Raw genomic sequence first — 22193 nt, 5'->3', positions numbered from 1 at the left:
TACCTAACTCAATATGATGTTTTTTTAGAACAAAAAAACCAATCTTCTTATAGAGAATGGTGACACTCTTGCCTTACCAAACTTCCTAGATTTACCTGGGGAATAAAGCTATTTCCAGAGCAACAGCCCTCAGACATCAGATTTCTTCTTAGTGGTACCTAACAGGAACTTACTAAAGTAAGGTGGTTTCTGAATTCAGTCATCTCTTTTAAGGTCAGTAGAGATCACAGTCCCGTCCACCACACACTGGCCTTGCAAGCAGAGCCGTGTAGTATATGAGTTCAGAGTGAAGTCTCTGCTTACTAAGTTAACGACTGCTTAAAGTAACCTAGCCTTATTAAAATCTATTAAGAACTTTCTTTGCAATTGGACTTACCTTCAGCAATTGCTCCTAAAACCAAGATGCCTGATTCTTTAACAACCCATTCATGATGGAAAAGCAACTCTTTCAAAAGTGGCAAAATGTGTGGCAAGAGTTCATCACGATAAACATTTGCAAGAACATCTAGAGCAGCAGCAGAACATTTTCCTAAGGAAATACATTTTTGTTGACAGAATTAGCAAATGTATTAAGATATTTTCTTCTGTACTTGATTACAGATTCTTCTATCTTTGTGGGAAAATCTAATGCTCTATTCAATCTAATGCGCTCCCAGAATGCCATGCACGGTTATTAAAATTCTGTGGTAGAATGTGATCTCTTTAAAGCAAACAAGCAGACTAAAAAGCTAAAGAAAAAAAATCACACTTAAAACTGAATTCTACTCAGGCCGGTAGTGGTAGGCCAATCTGTCAGATACTGAGTTCTAGGTCAGCGAGGGCTACAAGACCCCATCTCAAAAACAAAACAAGCAACAAAAGACCAGCTTAGCTCTACTTAGTATTTCTTTCTTTCTAAAAGATTTATTTACTTATTATGTATACAGCATTCTGTCAGCATGTATGCCTGCAGGCCAGAAAAGGGAATCAGATCTCATTACAGATGTTGCGAGCCACCACGGGTTTGCTGGGAATTGAACTCAGATCTCTGAAAAAGCAACCAGAGTTGTTAACCTCTGAGCCACCTCTCCAGTTTTCTACATAACATTTCTAATAGTAGATCATTTAAAATCAAATATATATATATATATATATTTTCGTGACAGGGTTTCTCTGTAGCTTTAGAGCCTGTCCTGGAACTAGCTCTTCTAGACCAGGCTGGCCTCGAGCTCAGAGATTGGCCTGCCTCTGCCTCCCGAGTGCTGGGATTAAAGGCGTGCACCACCAACACCCGGCTATAGTTGTTTTTTTTTTTCTGACCCACATTCTATTTTAAGTTTTTGTTGTTGTTTAGTTTGGGTGTTCTCCCTTGTTCTGTCTTTACATCAAGTGACTGATGCCTGAGGAGGCAAGAAGAGGGCAGCAGATTCCCTAAATCTGCAGTTATGGTAGGTTGTGAGCTACCATGTGAGTACCGGGACTTGAACCCCAGTCCTCTGCAAGAGCAGTAAACTTTCTTATCTGCTGAGCCATCTCTCCAGCCCTCTGGTCCACACTCTTAATTGAAGAGTAGCAGCTTGTTTGCTTGCACTGGATTAAAGTCTTGGATTTTCCCTTTGTAGGGACACATTACATCCCTCTTCCAGTCATAGATGGCCATGACAAGCAAGCAAGCAAGCTTATGCTGGATACATCTGCCCACAGACCTGAAAACACATCCACACAAAGTTCACCAACTGACGAAAGGGAAAAACTATGGATACATGCTACAACATGGATGCCAAGTAAAAGCTGGTTAGGAAGGGCTGTTTACAAGTAGCAAATCCTTAGACTGACATAGACTGATGGCTATGGGGATGGAGGTAATAGAAATAGCTCACATTAATGATCATGGTGATGGCTGGACAGATGTACAAATAAAACTCACTGTATTATTATTTATTTTCTTGACAAAGATCTTACTACATAGTTCAGGCTGACATAATCAAACTTGTGAGTCTGCTCACAGCTTCCTAAGAACCGGGTTAGACACCAACAATAGAGGTTGTCCAAGAAAACAACTGTGCTTTACCTATCCCACTTACTCAGATTCCAGTCAGAAATTGTATCATCATCATCAATTTCATCGTCATCGTCATCTTCCTCTTCAATCCCATCCTCCTCATGCTGCTGAGCTACTGTCCTTGAGCGATGAAACCGTGGCCTTATATCCTGCTCACTATCAGGGATTGTTTCATCTTCTTCCACATCGCCCTGTTGTTATTTAAACAGAAGCCTTCAGTGGCTACTCCATTTTAAGCTATTAATGCCTACATAAGTAAAGGGACCAGAGCATCATATGGATGTACAGGATTCTGGAGTGTATTTCCTGAGAGAAAACTACTTCTCTCTGTAGTAAACAGGTCCCCGTGAAAGGGACAATGGGCATATGACACCTGCTAGGTTATAGGCCCTTTCTACTATTAGTTGGTGCAATAAGAGTAACCCAAATTAAATTCAGATCAGTGTATTTAAAATAAACCCAGAGAGAGTAAGACGGTCTAAACAAACAAATTACAAACTAAAAATAAACCTCAAATAGCTTTGATCAAAGGCAAATTAAGGAGAGCACCAATGTCACTATCAATTAAGGTAACAAATTTAGTTTGTTACACTTTGAACATCTGTAGCCTATTATAGGTAATAGAAAGCCCTTACACAGGGTCTATCTTAAATAAATGCCCTAATGATCAAATTCAAAACTTTATCAATATAGATATTATGTTCCCTAATCAAATGATGGTTTACTTACCTTAAGCAGAATAATATCTATATCTGAATACTTCATGCCATTCACTAACACAGGAATCAACCTAGAGAGAATTAATGAAACACAGACCTAAAGATTCAGAGTATTAAGTTGTCTTAACAACCTCATGCACACCAAACCAATGATAACAGTGGCAACATAGTCTGTGAGCATATCCTGTGATATATTGCTGCTCCAATTAATTCAAGGAATATGAACAGGGCAGGTTTAAGAAATATTGGTCAGTCAAACATTCATGGTCAAAAGTTCCAAAATAGAAGACCAATAGTAACTAAACACTATAATTATGCTTTATCTGTAAAGGTAGGGTTTGTCCTCTGATCTCCAAGTGCCTGTTTTGGTACCTCTGAATCCACCCCCCAACACATGAATAAATTATTTTTATGTAGTTTAAAAAAAGGTAATCGTGAAAATCTACTCTATCAATAATGAAATCCAACATCTCCATGGTGAGAGAATGCATTTTGAGTGTCCTGAGGACTAGCGGCACTTGGAAGCGGGACACTTACTTAGGCAGATGCCTCACAAGCACATCTTTGCATATTGGCTGTTCAGCCAAAGTCAGCCAGAATTCACAGGCCTCCAAAGCCACGTTCTCATCTTGGTCTTGTGTCCTTTGCAGCATGTACTGTGAAGGGAATCACACTACTCGTCATTTTATTCTGGACAGCAAATAGGAATTTCGTCCTGATCCTACATTCTGCAAATCCTGGTTTCCAACCTGTACGTCTCTCTTTTAGAGCTCCCTATGTGCCTTTAAAACAAGACTAAACTTAAGAATGAAGTTCTCATTTGTGCACATTACTGATCCTGTATACAGGGAAGCTGCTGACCTTTCTGACATGTCAATGTTAATCAGAGGGGAAAAAAGAACTCTGTATCTTCCTTGAAATGAAGAATTTAAAAATAACAAGTTGTCTCTAGTAGACAGACTTTTCTCCATATTCAAAGTGATATATGTAAATCTTTTTTAATTTTGGGAAAAGAAAGTTAGATTTCTTTCCCCTTTTTGTTTTTGTCTTCAGAAGACAAGGTGGATCAGCATGGATCCCCGGCTGTCCTAGAGCTCACTATGTAGCAAATACAGCCTCACACTTAGGATTCCCCTTCTGCCTCCTAAGTGAGGGATAAGGGGTGCACACACCACACTTCGAACACCCTAACTACAATTGCGTACTCTGAACACATCGAACTGAATTCACACAGGGCATTTCCCAGTATACCTAGGACTGGAACCAAAGTCAATCGACAAATTTCTAGTACACTCTCGCTTCTGAACAGACTGTTACGAAAAAATATGGCAACTGTCACTACTCCACTACACGTCAAATACTACTAGGCTTTGAGTACTGCTGAAGAAAATGCTATGTAACACTATATCAGGCTCCCCTGCTGTGACTTACACCAAATGATAAAATTTTAAATGTTCTGATTAGCTTCATCTAACCTTTCAAAACTAATCTTAGGTGACTTCATAGACAAAACAGACTCAAGACACCATTTCTATACTTCTGACAAAAGAAGATGCTCTCTCTCTCTCTATACACACACACACACACACACACACACACACACACACACTGCTGAGCCAGCATTTTCTAACACATTTCGAAAACAACAAACAAAAGTTACTCAATGGCATCATGTTTATATGTTCTGTGTGTGCCTGCCTGTCTGTAAGTGTGCACCTTGTGTACGAACTGTCCACTGAAGCCAGAAGGAGTGGATCTTTTTGAGCCAGAACTACAAGCAGCTGCAGCTGTAAGCTTCCAACGCTAGAGATGAAACCACAACCTCTTCAAGAGCAACAAGCACTGTTAACTACTGAACCATCTCTCCAGAGTCTAACACACTGTAACTCTCACCTCCCAAGATAAAACTGGAAGCAGACGTAAGGCTCTGGACAATATACTGCTTAAAGCACCCGGAGAGCCATGTAATAAATAAGTATGATTACATTCAGCAATATGAAATCATATGGGAAAGTGTGACCCTACCTCTACTGAAGACGGCTTGAATCAGACAAATCTTGTTGATAATGTGAAAAAAAAACTCAATTTTTAATTCTAGTTCCATCAATTTAAGATTGATGTCACCTAATATCCCCCAAACACCCATAAGTTGATCTATACCATGAGAATTTCCTAGCAGTTACAATTAAACCTATCTCTGTTTAAAAAACTTCTCCCATAAACATCTCAAATCTCACAAGAGACAAATCACCAAGAGGATTTAAAAACAACCATCATATCTATTTTTTGCCCCTCTTCTCAAAGGTATTATATAATTCAGAAAACTCTATCCACTATTACAATTATTACATTTTGTGCCGACACTTCTCTGGGGTCTGCCCGGCTCGGGTTACCTCGACTATGTTATGCATATGAGGAAGCAGGCGATCCATCCGGACTTCCAGCAGCATCACCAGTGCCCGGCACACATTTTTCCGCACCTCTGCTTCCTCATCACCAGCCAGTGCAAAGAGGTTCTGTTGTAGAAAAAAGACAATTTTACCCATACTTTAACAGACCTACAAAAAGACTGAATAACGCCTGACAGCTGAAGACAAGAAGACCCTAAAGTTCAAGGCCAGAACGGGACACCTAAGATTCTGCTTCAAATATCCAATCCAACAAACAAACATTCTCCCAACCCCAGAACTGCCTCACGGACAATTGATAAAACAGACAACCAACTGCTAAGTGACAACTACCAAAGACCATGACTGAGATATAAAGATAAAAGTCTTTCTTTTTGATTTTCTGAGACAAAGTCTCTCTGTATATATATTGCTGACTGTTCTGGAACTCTCTATGTAGATGAGGCTGTCCTGGAACTCACAGAGATTCACTTGCCTTTGCCTCCTAAGTGCTGGGATTAAAGCACCATAATGCCAGACTAAAATGCAATTATATAATTATTTCTTTTAATTATGTTTGTGTGTTTAATTAACCTTGTCCGGGGGGAAAAACCCACATCTTTAATTAGGTGGGGGGTAGGGGTGCATGTAAATACAGGTGCCCATAGAGGTCAAGAAGGTGTTATCCCTTGGAGCAGGAGTTACAGATGGTTGTGAGTCATCTGATGTGGGCACTGGGAATTGAACTCAGGTCCTCTAGATGAATATGGTACATGTTCTTAACCACTGAGACATCTCTCCAGGCCTAAAATGTCAATCTTAACGAGAGACTACACACAGTTATGGTTTTTGTGTGTAGCTTACATTCATGTGAGTGATGGAGATAAATACACGGGGAGACCAAAGGTATGCTCTCATGGAGCAGCAGCAGAAGCAGGTTAACAACTTAACCCTAAACTAGTGAAGCAGACAGTAATCAAGGTAATCAATGCTATGTTTCTCACAAATTCTACAAGGTTAAGAGTGTGTGAGTGTATGGCGGGGGGGGAGGGGGGGATGAATAGACCACAAGGCTGTGGTGACATATCCAATTGTCACAACATATGCTATTTACTCATTTTCACAGATAAATAAGTAAACTTCAGTAGGGGTTTAAAAACATGCCATTCAGAGAAGGGATTTGAAACTGGCTTACATAGAATCCTAGGTCAACAAGTTTTTACTCTAAGAGTAAGCCAACTTTTAAGATGAGAACAGTAGCTAGTGCCCCCTGGTTGGCCTGTAACCTAAAGATCTGGCCTATACACTGAGGAAAGTTAGGGTCACACGGTAGTAATGCACGGCGGGCGGGCACAAGGTCAACAATTACATAGCTGTTCTTTTACTAAGTGCCTTTTGGATTCTTAACTTCATCAATCTTACTGTTTTGTATTTACTTGCTTCAAATACTACTCACAAGCTGGGAAATCAATTTGCACATACAATTTGAATGGTCTATTGAGGAAGAATTCTTTAAGTAGTCAAGCTAGTAAGCAGAACTAACTACATATACTTCCTCCGTGAGTAGTGTCTGCACCACCACTCCAATGTTCTATCACATACAGACTGCCTTTATTTCCAGTAAGGAAAAACTCATCAGATTGTATCCAATTTTAATACCGCCAGCAATAACAGCTATTTTTTGCATTGTAAATTACTAGGTATATAAATGAACCCACAGCCCCAGGGTAGTCTTACATGGGCAGTGGTGAATCTTACCTCAATGAAAGAATCAATATGTAGCATAAGTGCTTGAGTCCGACTGATGATGAACTGATTGACACATGCAACAGCGTGAGACCTAGAAACCAAGTTCATAAGGACTTTAATGTGCATCTCTAGAATACTATGGTATATGAGCCCTTATGTGTACCAGTAGGGCAACACCAGTGAGATAGTCCTGCCACACAGCCATGTACTCTAATTTCATTTCTTTTCTTTTATTGAGCTGTACATTTTTCTCCACTCCTTAACTAATTTCTTAATAAGACTTGCTTGACATTACATAAATGGCACTTATCCAAATACCTTTTTTTAAATAGTACAGTTTCTTTCCCATAGAACACAATACTTTTAAATTAAAGAGGGAAAAAGTGATTGCTTTAGAGGTATCTGAGTATTCAGTAAGCACAGAGCAAATTTAAGCAAAGTGAAACACATTTTAATTCCAATTTTCAGTTTAAAATGCCTACACAGTTTAGGTCAAATCATGTTCAGTCTTTCTTTACCCATACTGTGTCTTAAAAACGAGCTCTTGCAGGAGTTTACATTTTTAGGGTAGGTTCCCTAATTGCCTGCTTGACAGACTGTACTAAGAGGGCAACTCTACAGTTCTTTTGGAGGTTTACAATTTAGAAATTTTAGAGGTGGCACCTCAGTGCTCACGGGAATACTTATCACTGGGATGGTTCCCAGCACGGATGAGGCCAACTCCTTGAAAGCTGAAGGTGTAGCCTTCTGTTTCCCCAAACACTCTACAAGGCAACACCTACCACTGTGCTTGGAAAATAGTAATTGAAAGAGATGCACTCATCCCCCACCTCAATGGGAGGGGCTTCAGACGAGCGCACTTCAGAACTACTAAATTTTCATGTCAGTCACCACATTCACAGGATCAGCAGCTAGCCTGCCGCGATCACTCTGCTCTTATCAGTAGCCATTACAACTTTCTTCTGAAATGAGATTACAACTTTCTTCTGAAATGAGATTCACCAAAAATAACTTTCAAAAGTAAAAATCTATATTCCTATGAGCCTCCAGTGTCTAACTCTTTCTTTGTTGTGCAGTGATTACTTTCTATAAGAGTAATAAAAACTGTCTTTATAAGCTATATTCTAAATTATTGCAATTTGTTAAAAATTCAAAATTTTGTTCCAAGAACAGACTAGAATCTCGTATGGTCATTAAGCAAGGACCCAGAAGGAACAACATATACATAGGATTCGCATTGGTCACGGGAGATTCTAAAACCAACGTGGTAACTGTATTTATTTTGAGGCAGGGTCTCACTACATAGCTACAACTGGCCTCAAACTCAAGATGAACTTGCATCCCAGAGCTGCGCTCAGAAGGGAGCAGAGCAGTTTAATGGATGTGATGGTGTGGTGGTTTGAATGAGAATGGCCCATAATTGAACTTAGTCACCAAGGAGTGGAACTGTTTGAAAAGATTACAAGTATTAGGAGGTGTGGCCTTTTTGGAGCTTGTGATAATTAGGACTAATCTCTGACACTATAAACAAGCCCCCACTGAACTGTTTGTTTCCTTTTAAGAGAGTTGCCCTTGTCTCTTCACAGCAACAGAATAGCTAGGGAAAATCATGCTTCTCAATGGCGGAGGAGTGGACTGTGGGGAGGGGCGGTGGGGAACTTGTGGTTAGGATATAAAAACAAAGAAATAAATCATAATAAAAACATGCTACTCAAATGAATCATGATCACGAAAGCAGCAGTTCTCAACCTGTGGGTCAGGATCCTCTGGAGGGGTCAAACAACCCATCCAGAGGGGTTGCATATCAGATATTTATATTATGATTCATAACAGTAGCAAAATTATGAAGTAGTAGTCACAAAATAATATTATGGTTGGGGGTCAGCACACCATGAGGCTCATAGCATTAGAAGGTTGAGAACCACTGCTCTAGAGCCTTGTCGTTTGCACCCAGGAACTAGGGTTAAGATACACAGTCTGAGCCTGGGAGTCTAAAGACCATAATGAACAACAGCATGAGGTGATTTTAAAGATGACAGGAGATGACAGATCCTCCAGATCCACAGATCAAAAGAAGACCCCTAATTTAAAAAGAATGAAAGACAAGAAAAAGGGCGATGCTTATAATAACATGAACCATTAATAGTCTAATGACAGAAAAATATACAATCAAAACGATAATAAAACATTATTTTATAACTACCCGATTAACAGCATTTAAAAAGTGTGATGAACAGAAAATAGAAACAAACAAACAAATTACCCTAAAATTCAGGTGCAACCACAAAAGACCTCAGACAGCCAAAACAATCTGAGCCAAATTAAAAATGCTGGGGGGGGGTCAGGTCACCATTCCAGATCTTAAAATATATTACAGAGCCAGAGTAATAAAAATAGCATGAGCTGTACATAGTGGCACACATTTTTGTCCCAGTATTTGGGAGGCAGGGGCAGGCCAATCTCTGTGAATCTGAGGTCAGCTTGGACCACACAGAGAGTTCCAGAACTACCATGACTACATAGACAGACCCAGTCCAAAAAAAGGGGGGGAGAAACAAAAACAAACCCCCAAACCCAAATATGGAACTGGCACAAGAACAGATGTGTTGACCATTCGAACAATAATCAAAGACCCAAATATGAGTACACATGACATCAGCCATTTCTGTGACAAAGATGCCAGAAACACAGGCTAGAGAAAAGAAAGCAACTTCAATAAACAGTGCTGGGAAAAACTTATGTCCATGTATAGAAGAATGAAATTAATCCAGTATGCATCATCTTGCATAAAAGGCTAACTCTAAATGGACCAAAGACCTAAAGTAAAGCCTGAAACACTGAAGCTACTATAGGAGAAAACAGGCAGAACGCCAAATGACTGAGGTGTGGGAAGTAGGACTCTACTTGCCCCAAATTTAAAGCTAACAATTATTGACAAGTGGAAGTTGGTAAAACCTAAAAAGCTTCGGCACAGATAAAGAGACATCCCCAGTGAGGTGAAGAGAAAGCCTACAGAATGGGAGAGAACCTTCATCAGTGAGACATCTGACATTAAAATCCAGAACATACGAAAAGGAAAGAAACAAACAAGCCATTACCAAATGACCCATTCACAAAATGACGTAAACAGTTCTCAGAAGAATTTAAAAAATAACTTACTAAGACATATGTAAAAAAAATGTTCATTGTCCCTAGCAATTTAGGGAAATATAAATCAAAACAACTTTGAGATTTCATCATACACCAGTATGGCAAAGGTCAACAAAAAACTCTACAACAAATGCCACGGAAAGAAAGAGAACCCACATCCATTGCTGATAGGATTGCAAACTGGTACAGTCACTACAGAAAACAGTTTGGACAATTATCAAAAGGTACTGACACTATGACCCAGCCACAGCACTCCGTGGCATACTATGCTCAAAGGACTTAACATCCTAGTCCAGACACTTGCTCAGCCATGTTCACTGCTACTCTATTCATAGCTAGGGAATGGGAACAACCTAGAACGGATAATGAAAACATGGTACATATACAGTAATGGATACTATTCAGCCATAAAGGAAATTGAAATCATAAACTTTGCAGGTAAATGGGTGGAACTAGAAAAAAAATCATGCTGAGTGAGGTAACCCAGACCCAGAAACAAAACATATGGATCCTCTCATCAGAGGTTCCTAGCTCCAAATCTTCAGCTGAGTATATATCCTGGAGCTACTCTACTGCAGAAACCAGGAAAGTAGACAGGGACTGTTGCTAGAGTATGGGGATGGGGGCAACAGGGGGACAAGAGAGAAGGAAAGAGGAAGGCAAAACAACGCATTACAGGTATTGCTATTCTATTGCCCTCAGTTGCCCCTCCCCACCCCAAAGTGGAAAGTCAGTCCCTATTGCTGAAAACACCATGCATTTCAAACACAGGCCCCAGAGGCCCCTGAGCTGGAACTGACCTATATGCCCTCCCTTTTAAGGACTAGTTTCCATATTTCATAGTACGAGAAGGCACCATGCAAGCTTTCAAAGAAGGGAAACAACCAACAGTTCTATCCAGCCATGTCACCTATTAACAACAAGCACAACACAAAAATCTTTCTAAGGGTGCTGCAGTGACCGTATACCTTGGTCCTAAGGGTGCTGCAGTGACCACATACCTTGACAGTAACCAAAAGCTCTTTCACTGGACTTAAGACCTGTTCAACAAGATGGGAATCATGCCTGGTACTTACTAGAAACCCAGTCAAGTACCCAGGACAAGTGAAGTAAGGGATCTTGAAAGGAACCTACGCCCACCAACTTACTAACAGCATAAGCCTCAACTCCAGTCCCAATGTTTGTCCTTACACTCAGAGACAAGCACAGTCTTCATTCTCATCAAGGAAATTCTCTTTCAACAGAAACAGACCATGCAGAAAACCACAACCAATTAGAATGGAGAGTTATGGAGGCAAGTTCCAGGGGAAACATCAATAAAACAACTCCTGCAACCTAAGGCACAAGGAACTTTTTGGAGAGGGGGTGGGGTAGAAAGGCTGTAAAACCAAAGGACTGGAGAGTCTGCAATGAAATTGTGTCTCCTGGGAAGGTCAGAAGCTCCATCTATAACAATTAATAATTAAAAAAAAAAGAGGCCATTAAATTTGAGAGACAGAAAGAAGAGATGTAGGAGGGTTTGGAGGGGAAAAAAAGGGAGAAATGATGTAATTATACTATAATTTCAAAAAAAAAGTTAATAAAAATGTGTGATAAAGTCAAACACAGCTCTAGTCATAGGAGAGCAGAAGTCTCAGCTCGAGGTAAGTCCTACCCACAGGACAAGCCTCTCTCAAACCTCAAACCCAGGACAGATCAGCAGTAGGAAGGAGTTTCCAAAGGCTCAGAGGGCTGACGCCCAGTGGCATTCCAAGAGGAATCCTATTGTTTAAAAATGAGGTAACCTGGGACCTGACCACCGGAAACAACTGAAGTCAAGGGACCTACATTCAACCAGCCATAGGCCCACAATGAGGGACAATCCTGGGAGACAATTTGAGAGAACGAAGGCCAGATGCTGAGGAGCAAAGGTAGCAGGGGCTCTGTGCAGGCAGAGAAGTATATAGAAAACGGCAATCTACAGGTGTCTTCGAGCTGAACTCATCAGTTTGAGGTGGAACCACTTAGTGTCAGCAGGTAGCATCACCTTTGGAGCCAGCTGTCTGTCATGGACTCACACGCCAAAGCTCCCCACATCCACAGTTCCACTCCACCAGCAGGGTGAATAATACTTAGCAGGACTTAAAGTAGGAAAGTTCCACCTACACAGATCCCAGGGTTGTTTCGACACACTCAGGAAGATGGAAGAACCACAGCGCACAGTCTACAAAGCAGTGTGGTCAGCAGAGGACCCTGACATGCAAGGAAGAGACTCTATCAGAGTGAAGACACACCTAAGCTTAAGACCAGAATAAACTGTAAGAAAGTTAAGAGCTCCCAGTACAATTGACTTCCTTACAACCTGCACATTCTTGGCATGCTCCAATTTTCAAAGATCCAAGACTCCATGGGTATTTAGTATTTTTACTTTTTCATATTTTACTGCTTTTAATGTATTATGCATTTCCACCATAAGGTAATCTTTTTAATGCCCTCTGATTTTTTCTTCTTCTAATATAAAACTTCTAGTAGAATTTAAAATTTTTCTCTGTATTATATATAGATATTTTGACTGTGTGTGCATATATACATATACATAATACATACACACACACATATGTATATCTGTACCATGTGCGTATGTGTGTGCAGGTCGCAGAGGGTGGAAAAAGGCCATCAGAGCCTCTGAAACTGAGGTTGTGAGCTGCCATGGAGGTGTTAGGAACCAAACCTGGGTCCTCTGCAAGAGCAATGAGTACTCTTAACCACGGAGCCATCTCTTTACTCCGCTATTTTTATATCATGTGTGTGTCTGTGTGTGTGTGGGTATGTGGAGGTGACTGCAAGTGCCTTCGTAGCTGTCATATGTTAAGAGGTTTGGGTCCTGGGAATGACTCAGGTGCTCTGTCCAGTCTTTTACCTGTCAAGTCATCTCTTCAACACCAATGAATTATCTTTGTAAATTTTATTTGTTTGCTTCTCTGTACATCCCTGGGCAGAGGTGGTGCATGCCTTTAGTACCAGTACCGGAAGAGGCAGAGGCAGGTGTATCTCTGTGAGTCTGAGGCCAGACTGGCCCACAGAGCAAGTTCTAGGACAGCCATCTCCAAAAACCAAAACAAATGAACAAACAAAAAGCCATACACAAAACAACAAAAACCCAGCCTATTTGCTTCTCACTAAATGGAACTGGAAATTGAGACCACCAAATTAGGTTACTTACTAACAAGATCCCTAAACCAAGAGTAGCACAAATTGTAACAGAAACACAAGAAATGTGAAAGGGCAAGGCCACAAGACTCCCTCAGAGATCCTAAGGAATTCAGACTGAGTGGGTGGCATGCTAGATGACCTCAGAGTTTAACAGCAAAAGGTGATCAATGTCCTAAAAATGATATAAACACATGGGTGAATTGGGGAAGAAATTAAACCAGCACCTAGAAGAAAGCCAGCAGCAAAGAGGAGGGACTAGACAAAAATGATGAAAGTAGTTATATGGCTATATATATATATATATATATATATATATATATATATATATATGGCTATATAGCTAAAAAGGCAAAATAAAGGAGAAATTCAGTAAGTCAATAGAAATTTTGAAAAAAAAAATGCCAGAAATGAAAATTACATAAGTCAAGGGTCAAATTGGCTCTGGGGAGATGCTCAGTAGTTAAGAGCATTGGCTGCTCTTTCAGAGAACTGGGGTTCTTTGCAGCACCCACCGCAGCTCATAGCTGTCTATAACTCCAGTTCCAGACAGTCAACATCCTCTGGTCTCCATGGTAACATGCAATTGGTACACAGACATACAAGCAGGAAAAATACTTAGGCACATAAGATAAAAACAAACCTTATTTAAAAAAAAAAGAAAAAGAAAAGACAAGGTCAAAGAAACACTACACTCAAACAGATTTTTTTTTTTCCCAAAGAAACCCAACCAAACTAAACCAAGCACGACTGCAATGCTCAAGACCTCCAAAGTATGACTGAGAAACCAAACCCAAGAATTTTCAGGATAGAAGACGCTGAGCCAGAGAACTGGGTCAATATAATCATAGCAGAAAGAACTTCTCAACCCAGAGAAACAGACATCCAAACAGAAAGGCCATTTAAAATCCCTGCATCAACACCAAGAACTTGTACAGAGAACACTCGGTGGTCAAGTATAGGTACAAAGCAAGGACACAGCAGGGAAAGTTCTTAGGAAAACCATCACCTTACTAACGGTTCAAACCCACTCAAACTTGTGAACAGTAACACAACCTGCACCACAGACACAAAAACACCCATGGAATGCAACACAGGGTCCAGAAATAAACTTGCTTGTCTGTGGCTACCCAGTGTCTCAAAACAAATACTGTAAACTGGGTTATCTGAACACTAACAACTAGATAGATCCACACCTTACACTTTTTTTTTTAGAAAAAAAAAAAAAACAAAATGGATCAAAGCCCTTAATGTAAACTGCTAGAGGAACATAGTATAGAAAAATGAGAAAACCTCTGATAATTACCTATCAAAGATCAATATCCAGACTCTATGAAGAACTCAAACAAAAATCCTATCACTAATGGAATAATGAATTGGACATTCTCAAAGAAATATACAATGATCAACAAACATCTGAAAGTGTTCCACATCTTTAGGCATTAGTGAGATGTAAATTAAAACCACACTGATATTTCATCTTATACCCACTGGAATGGCTACAATAAGCAAGCAAATAAATGAATAAATAAATAAGACATATAGCAATGCCAGCAAGGATACTGAGAAAAGAGGAACTGCTTTTGCTGATGATGGGAACAGCAACCATGGAAATCAGCAGTTTCCTCAAAAAAACTAAAAATAGAATTACCATATGGTCTAGCCGCACCATTCCTAGGCACACACACAAAAGATCCTAAGTCCAAAAAAAAAAAAAAAAAAAAAAAAAAAAAAAAAGATCCTAAGTCCAAATACTTCCATGCCCATGCTCACTGATACACTGATTCCAACACCAATGAATGGAACTGACCTAGATGCCCAACAGCAGAGAGGTGAATAAAGAAAATGGAATTTAGGGGCTGGAGAGATGGCTCAGTGGTTAAGAGCATTGCCTGCTCTTCTAAAGGTCCTGAGTTCAATTCCCGGCAACATGGTGGCTCACAACCATCTATAATGAGGTCTGGTGCCCTCTTCTGGCCTGCAGACATACACACAGACAGAATATTGTATACATAATAAATAAATAAAAAAGAAAAAGAAAATGGAATTTAATCCACTCAGAGAGCACGTGTGGAAATGGACAAAGCTGGAGCTGTGTTAAGGTGAAGTAAGCCTTATTCAGAAAGACACCACATACTTTCTCACATGTAGGACCTAGATGTAAATTATATACACATTGTAACACATCAAAGTAGAAAGGAAGAGCAGGTGTGAAGGAGGTGTTGCAAAATATTCCTTTATACTCTGTAAAGATGGTGATGCTGAGATTTAGATGCAAAACTACGGAACAGCCCACTGCTCTACTGTATTTCCCAACAGTTTAGAGGTGGGGCGGGTAAGGTGTTTTTGTTTGTCTGTTATTTTGTTGTTGCTGTTGTTGTTGTTTTTGAGACAGGGTTTCTCTATGTAACCTCCCTAGCTATCCTAAAACTCTCTCTGTAGACCAGGCTGGCCTTGAATGCAGAGACCTGCTTGTCCCTTGTCTCTGCCTCCTGAGTGCTGAGATAAAAGGTGAGAGCCACCCTTGCCCGGCATGCTGGGCGTTCTTAAGAGTACAAAACTAGGTAAACTACATAAGAAGTCATCAGTAAATATGTTACATTATAAACATCGTGGTTAAAACCACTAAAATATGTAACAGATAAGTTTATTTACCCAAAAATACATAAAAAATAAGCGAACAATTTGAAGAGCCTAATAACAAAGATTCACTGAAAAAAAAAACAAACAAACAAAAACCAACAACAAAGATTCACTGAAAACACATCTCTCTGTTGCTGAATTCTACCTAAAATTTTAACAAATGACCATGGACAGAACTAAGTGAAGCAATGCTTCTGTGGGTCTTTCCACTGTTGTTTTCTGGTACAGTTGAGAGTCAGTGGGTACAAGTGCCTGCTGCCAAGCCTAGCAATCTGAGTTTAATCCTCAGGAACCACACAGAAGAAAGGGAACCAAATGCAGCAAGCACATGTACAAGCCTACACACATACATGAAATAAAATAAAAACCTTTAAGATTTCTAGTTCAACATGGTGGCGTACACCTTGAGTCCCACACAGGAAGCAGAGGCAGGTGATCTCTGAGTTCTAGCCAGTCTAGTCTACACAAGGTGCTCCAGGCCAGTAAAGGCTGTGCGGAACCAATATAAGCACGCAGATTTCTAGAATTGAAGTACAAGCACTCTGACCACCTGGTGAGAGTGTGAGCAGGGAAGAGTCCATGGGGAATAAAGCCTACCCAGTAAACAGACATGGAGGATAACAGCTTACTTCTAAAGAGGTCATATATGACATATATGACATACCAAATAGCCGTTGAAAAGTTTCCACCAACACCACAAAAGTAAATACAATGCAAGATGAAATGTCTGAAATGAAACTGAGTTGTACTTGTAAATGCAGAATTTAATCAAGAAATAAATTCATGTTAGCTATCTGGCTACAGAGTTGAAAAAGAGCCAGTGGGATGGAATGTTATGACCCAACTAATAGCTATAATCTACACTGAAGTCTATTTACCTTTGAGTGATCCATTATTTTAGGCAATGATTTCTAGTTATATGCCAATACATCTGTCTATTCTATGGAAATACATGAAAAATTAACAACAAAAATAAAACAAAAATCAAAGGAACTGACAATTCACAGAAACAGCAATACCTTCTGAAATAACAGTTAGGGAAATCAACCAACAACACCCAAAACAAAAGCCAAAAAGTTCAACAGCTTAGGGAAACACAGGAGGCGATATACTTGTACTAACACACTGCAATTATAATTTGCTAGGGAATTGACGGCAATTGGCTTCATCAAGACTAATTCATCTTCTAATAGTATTTTCACCACTACAGGGCAGTATCATTTTAGGAATTGCTAAGGTGAAAATGGATACCAGTCCAGCCTAACTTGAGGCCTACCATGTCATTTTATGGTATATAAAAAGGTTCTGGTGCCTGTGTTAAATGACTGCCCACTCTCTATAACTAGATCTAAAACTTTTAAAGTGACAATAGTCAACAACTCAATGAAAACAGGTTTTCATCACAACTCAGTCAGTTTACCCGTCACAGGATGAAAACCAAAGGAGAGGACAGAACTGATCCTGAAAACAGAAGTAGACAACAAAGAGGATATCTTGTTAAAAGTTCAAAGAAATCAGCTAATCTTGTTCACCACAATGGACACGGGTACGTCAACATTGCACGGGGAGAAGAATATTAATTATTCAGCTACAGATGAAGGTATTTGGATGTGACAAATCAGATAACTTAAAAAACAATTTCCCGGAACTATTCTTGGTCTTAAACAAAAGAATGTAATGGTCTATCAGGCTTCAATCAGCTTATAAGCTAACAATGCCATATACACACCTTATTTTGGGACTACTGTGCTTGAAAAACTGTAAAAATTTGGGAATCATGATGTTGAGAGGGCGATCTAAAACATCACTATCTAAAATCTCAGCAGAGTCTTCACATATCTTCTGCAGGGCACCAAATGCTCCCTGTAAGAGACAGATTTATAGCATTAGAACTCACTGAAAACAACTGCGAGCAGGAGGTGGCACACCATATGTCATCCCAGCACCGGGGAGGCTGAGGCATGGAGATCACTACACTAGCTTGAGACCAGTCTAGACAACATGGCAAGACCCCATTCTCAAAGGAAAAAAACTAACTAGAACAAAGCAAAACAAAGAAAAATCAAGATATGTGGACTACTAACAAATCTATGTTCTCAGCCCACATGCTTTATAAAACTTAAAAACAAATTAATTCAGAGTATCAAAATATCACTCTAATGATGTATTTAACTTTTAGTTTAAATAAGTTAAAACTGGAAAATATTTTGATTAGTTGATAAATAGCATCTAAAATTTCTAATTCCGCTGAAATATCAATTTTAAGTCTATATTAAAATTATCTTATTAAATGCTAAAATAATTTTTTTTTTCGAGACAGGGTTTCTCTGTAGCTTTGGCACCTGTCCTGGAACTAGCTCTTGTAGACCAGGCTGATCTCGAACTCACAGAGATCCTCCTGCCTCTGCCTCTTGAGTGCTAGGATTAAAGACGTGCACCACCACCACTAGACTGCGAAAATAACTTTTCATAGAAATGTATTTAACCACTGTAACATAAATTCATTTTGTAATATATCTTACCAAAAATTTTTGAAACAATCATATACAAGCCATATATTGGGAAACTGACAACATAATATAGTAACAGAAGATTCAAGCTGACAGCTACTTCCTCTAATCATCTTGGTAATAAAAATGACAAAACAAAACAACAACAAAAAGGCAAAAAACCTCAAAACGACAACAAAAAACAAACAACGAAGCCAAATTCCATTAAAAACAAACATTTAGAAATATTGTGTGAGGATCTAGATAGAAAGCCTGCGTCTTTAGCAGAGCAGCTTACAATCACTATAGTTTACACTGTCATTGTGTTCCCAGGGTTGCAGCATGCCCTAAGAGTGACTCAGGAGACTAATCTCCCGAGTTCCTCTCTCTTCTCTCCTGACACCATCTTGTTCACTTATACCTCCAAGAGGTGCTGCTGTCAAGTCTAAGCCTCTAAGATGGGTTTCCGCCCATGTGGCCGCACAGCTTCCATCTTAGCACTCTGAAGCTAAGGGAGTGATGGATCTCTAGGAGTTCTAGGCCACCCAGAGCTACACTGTAAGACGAAGGGAGGGAGGGAGGGAGGGAGGGAGGAAGGAAGGATGGATGGACAAAAAAAAAATTCGGCTTGCTATTAAATCAAATAGTACAGTGTTCACCAACATTGAGAAACTAAGAAGGGAATTCCAACTGGGCATGGTGGCTCCTGCCTGCAATCCCAGCCTTTGGGAGGGAGGAGGACTAGAAGAGTTCAGGGTCACAATGAGACCGTCTCAAAATACAAATCCAAACATTTTCTTCATTTCCCCAACACAATAGTTTTACAGATTTTACCAGTGGTGATAAATAATTAAAACAACAACAACAACAAAACATGCAAAGCAAAACCTAAGAAACTAAAACACAAAATCAAGAGATCAGAATTAATTATGATTAAAATGTTCATGTCAGGGGGCTGGAGAGATGGCTCAAAGGTTAAGAGCACTGGCTGCTCTTCCAGAGGTTCTGAGTTCAATTCCCAGCACCCACATGGTGGCTCACAACCATCTACAATCTACAGTGAGATCTGGTGCCCTCTTCTGGCCTGCAGGCATATATACAGACAGAACATTGCATATATAATAAATAAACCTTTAAAAAAAATGTTCGTGTCAGGCTGGCGTGATGGTTCAGCTGCAAAAGGCTAGGATCAAAATAAAAATATATAAAAATGTTTATGCCTCTTACTGTATGTCATTTAGAGAAACTAAAAACAATTTATGGTCTGGTATTTTGGTAAACTCTGGTTTACCTTCAAATACGTAAGACATCAATGAGGGGCTGGAAAGGTGGCTCACCAGTAAGGTAAGAATGCTTGTCGCTCTTGTAGAGGACCCAAGTTTGGTTCTCAGCACCCACATAGTAACTCAAAACCACCAGGAACTCCAGTTTTAGGGGAATCTGGTGACTTATTTTGACCTTGAGAGTACACATGCAGTACATAAACATACATGCAGGCAAAAAGCTCCCACCCATAAAATTAAAAAAAATTTAATTAAAAAAATTAATTGATTAAACATAAAAACAGCTTTAATCACATGCATGTAACATTTAAGAAAAACTTCACAGAGACAATGCATTTCCTTATAGGAAACAGTGATGATTTTTGTTACATTATTTTCAGAAAACAAGTAAAAGGTAACAAATATAAAATACAAAGACAACTTTAGGTTTCAGAGCTTTGAAGCTGTCTAGTTGAGAAGTATCTTCCTGAAGGTTAACATAGGCTATGAAAGGACAGACCTAAGAAGCAAGCCGCCTTACCTCACAAGTGTTGTAATCCTCAGAATCCAGCAGGCTACAGAGCTTTGGTAAGAGATCAGGCCAATTCTGCAGTTCTCCCTTGGAGGCTATGGTTGTAATTAAAATTCCTAGAAAGAAGACACAAATTTGGAGATTAAGACACTGTGTGAGAGGCATGCACAAACACACTTCAAAACATGCCAAGAGGCCCAAACTACAGAGTTACATTAAAGATATCACTCTTATTAGCCTTTAGGCAAGAATCAGTTAGGTACCGAGATCTTCTTCCTCATGTCAACTATTCTTTCCTAAAGTTAAAATATAACAAAACACAGGGACTCCGTGGTTACTAAAACTGCAATCCCAGACTTGGAAGATGAATGCAAGAAGACCCAAGAGGGCAAAGTCAAGCCAGGCTCAGTGATGCACACCTTAATCCCAGCACTTGAGGCACAGAGGCAGGTAGGTAGAGACCCTGTCTCCCAAAAAACTAACCAACCAAGGGGAAAACCCAAACAAAACTTCAGAAACACCAAGTGGGCTAAACAGACACACCTACAACTTGAATGCCATTGCATTTGCTAGGCAAACATTAAAGAATGGTGACAGAACTCCAAATTTATAGAGTCCCATAATTCTACCTACTCCAGAAAAAAAAGAATACTAATACCAAGAAGAGCTGAAAACTGACATAATTTTCACTGTTTAGAACTGTGAGAGTTGGGCATAATGTCACATGCCTATAACTCCCACACTCAAGAGGAAGCAGGGGGACCAGATAGGTAGTTGACTTGGATTCCTGAGACCATATCTCACTAAAACAAAAATTATAATTATGTTTGACAATACTTATTCAAATCTTAAGAATTGAAAAGAATATTTTGGGGGATGGAGAGATGGCTCAACAGTTAAGAGCGTTCAATCCCCAGTACCCACATGATGGCTCACAACTATGTGTAATAGGATATTATCTCCTGTTCCAGCATGCAGGTGTACAGGTAGAGCACTCATACATAAATCAGAAATAAAATTAAAAAAAAAACTACTTTGGTTTCAAAATAAGGTTATTTCTATGAATTACTCTTAAACTTTTTCACAAGTGTATAAGCATACTTAAACAATATTTATTGGAATAGTAAAATTACAAACAAGCTATATATTATTTTATGAGGTAAGCAATTCATTCATCCAAATGAATTAGCATGAAATCATTAAAATGAAGTATCTTCCCAATAAACTTTCTTGACAAGATTCACAAATACTTTAGAAAACAAGAAAAGGAAGAAATTAAACTTAGGTGCAGCAGGCACATGGCTGTAATTGCAGCACAGGAGTGAAGAAAAAGCAAGATCCCATCTCAAAATAACGTCAAAATTTTTAAGCTGGATGGTAGTGGTGCATGCTTTTAGTCCCAGCACTCAGGAGGCAGAGGCAGGAGGATCTCTGTGAGGTTCAAGGCCATCCTTGTATACAGAGTAAGTTCAAGGACAGGGTTCAAAGCTAAACAAAAAAAAAGCCCTGTCTCAAACAAAATAAAAACAAAAAATTTAAACCTAAAGCTGCAAGTTTACTTTTACAATCAGAAATCTTTAGTTAAAATATTTACTAAGTTCTTAATATGGTATCAATATTGCATCGGGTGACAAGAAATCTAAAATTAGCGCATGGTCCTTGCCCTCAGGAAGCTCAGTCATTTGGCAATGTGGCACACTGGATTGGCACAACTGCGAGTATTGCAGCTATGGCATCCTACGGGAAGTTAGAGATGCTGACTAATATCTTACAGTCCACAGAGGAGCCCAACCATAAAAAATTACCTAACCTAAAATGTCAAGAGGTGAAGTTGTAAAATGCTTGTCTAGATAAAGCGCCTACACACTAATAATGTAGTACACATCATACATCTCTCAATTCTGTCAAGGTCTCTTCTCCAATTCTTAGAAATGCCTTTTAGATGAACTATTTCACTTACAAAACGTGTTCCCCAAAGTGCTTTAAATCTTCTCATGTGAACTAAGATGAACTAATTTAAGAAATGATTTTT

At 39.4% G+C, this 22193-nt stretch overlaps 1 protein-coding gene across 1 annotated transcript in view; it reads right to left on the bottom strand.

Moving 5' to 3' along the window:
* Window positions 1-22193, bottom strand: part of Tnpo1 (transportin 1) — an 80791-nt gene that overhangs the window by 19026 nt on the left and 39572 nt on the right. Inside the window, exons 5-12 of the mRNA XM_041663220.1 lie at window positions 20171-20277; window positions 17608-17741; window positions 6906-6987; window positions 5154-5276; window positions 3298-3416; window positions 2771-2831; window positions 2064-2232; window positions 377-529 (exon numbers count right to left, since the gene is read on the bottom strand). Coding sequence (XP_041519154.1) covers window positions 377-529; window positions 2064-2232; window positions 2771-2831; window positions 3298-3416; window positions 5154-5276; window positions 6906-6987; window positions 17608-17741; window positions 20171-20277 — 948 coding nt within the window. The remainder of the gene's footprint in view (window positions 1-376; window positions 530-2063; window positions 2233-2770; window positions 2832-3297; window positions 3417-5153; window positions 5277-6905; window positions 6988-17607; window positions 17742-20170; window positions 20278-22193) is intronic.

This window comes from Microtus oregoni, unplaced genomic scaffold (assembly GCF_018167655.1).
Source record: "Microtus oregoni isolate MIOR12 unplaced genomic scaffold, Mior012 000014F_ref0000157, whole genome shotgun sequence".
Taxonomy (NCBI): domain Eukaryota; kingdom Metazoa; phylum Chordata; class Mammalia; order Rodentia; family Cricetidae; genus Microtus; species Microtus oregoni.
This window is presented reverse-complemented; position numbering and strand designations above follow the sequence as displayed.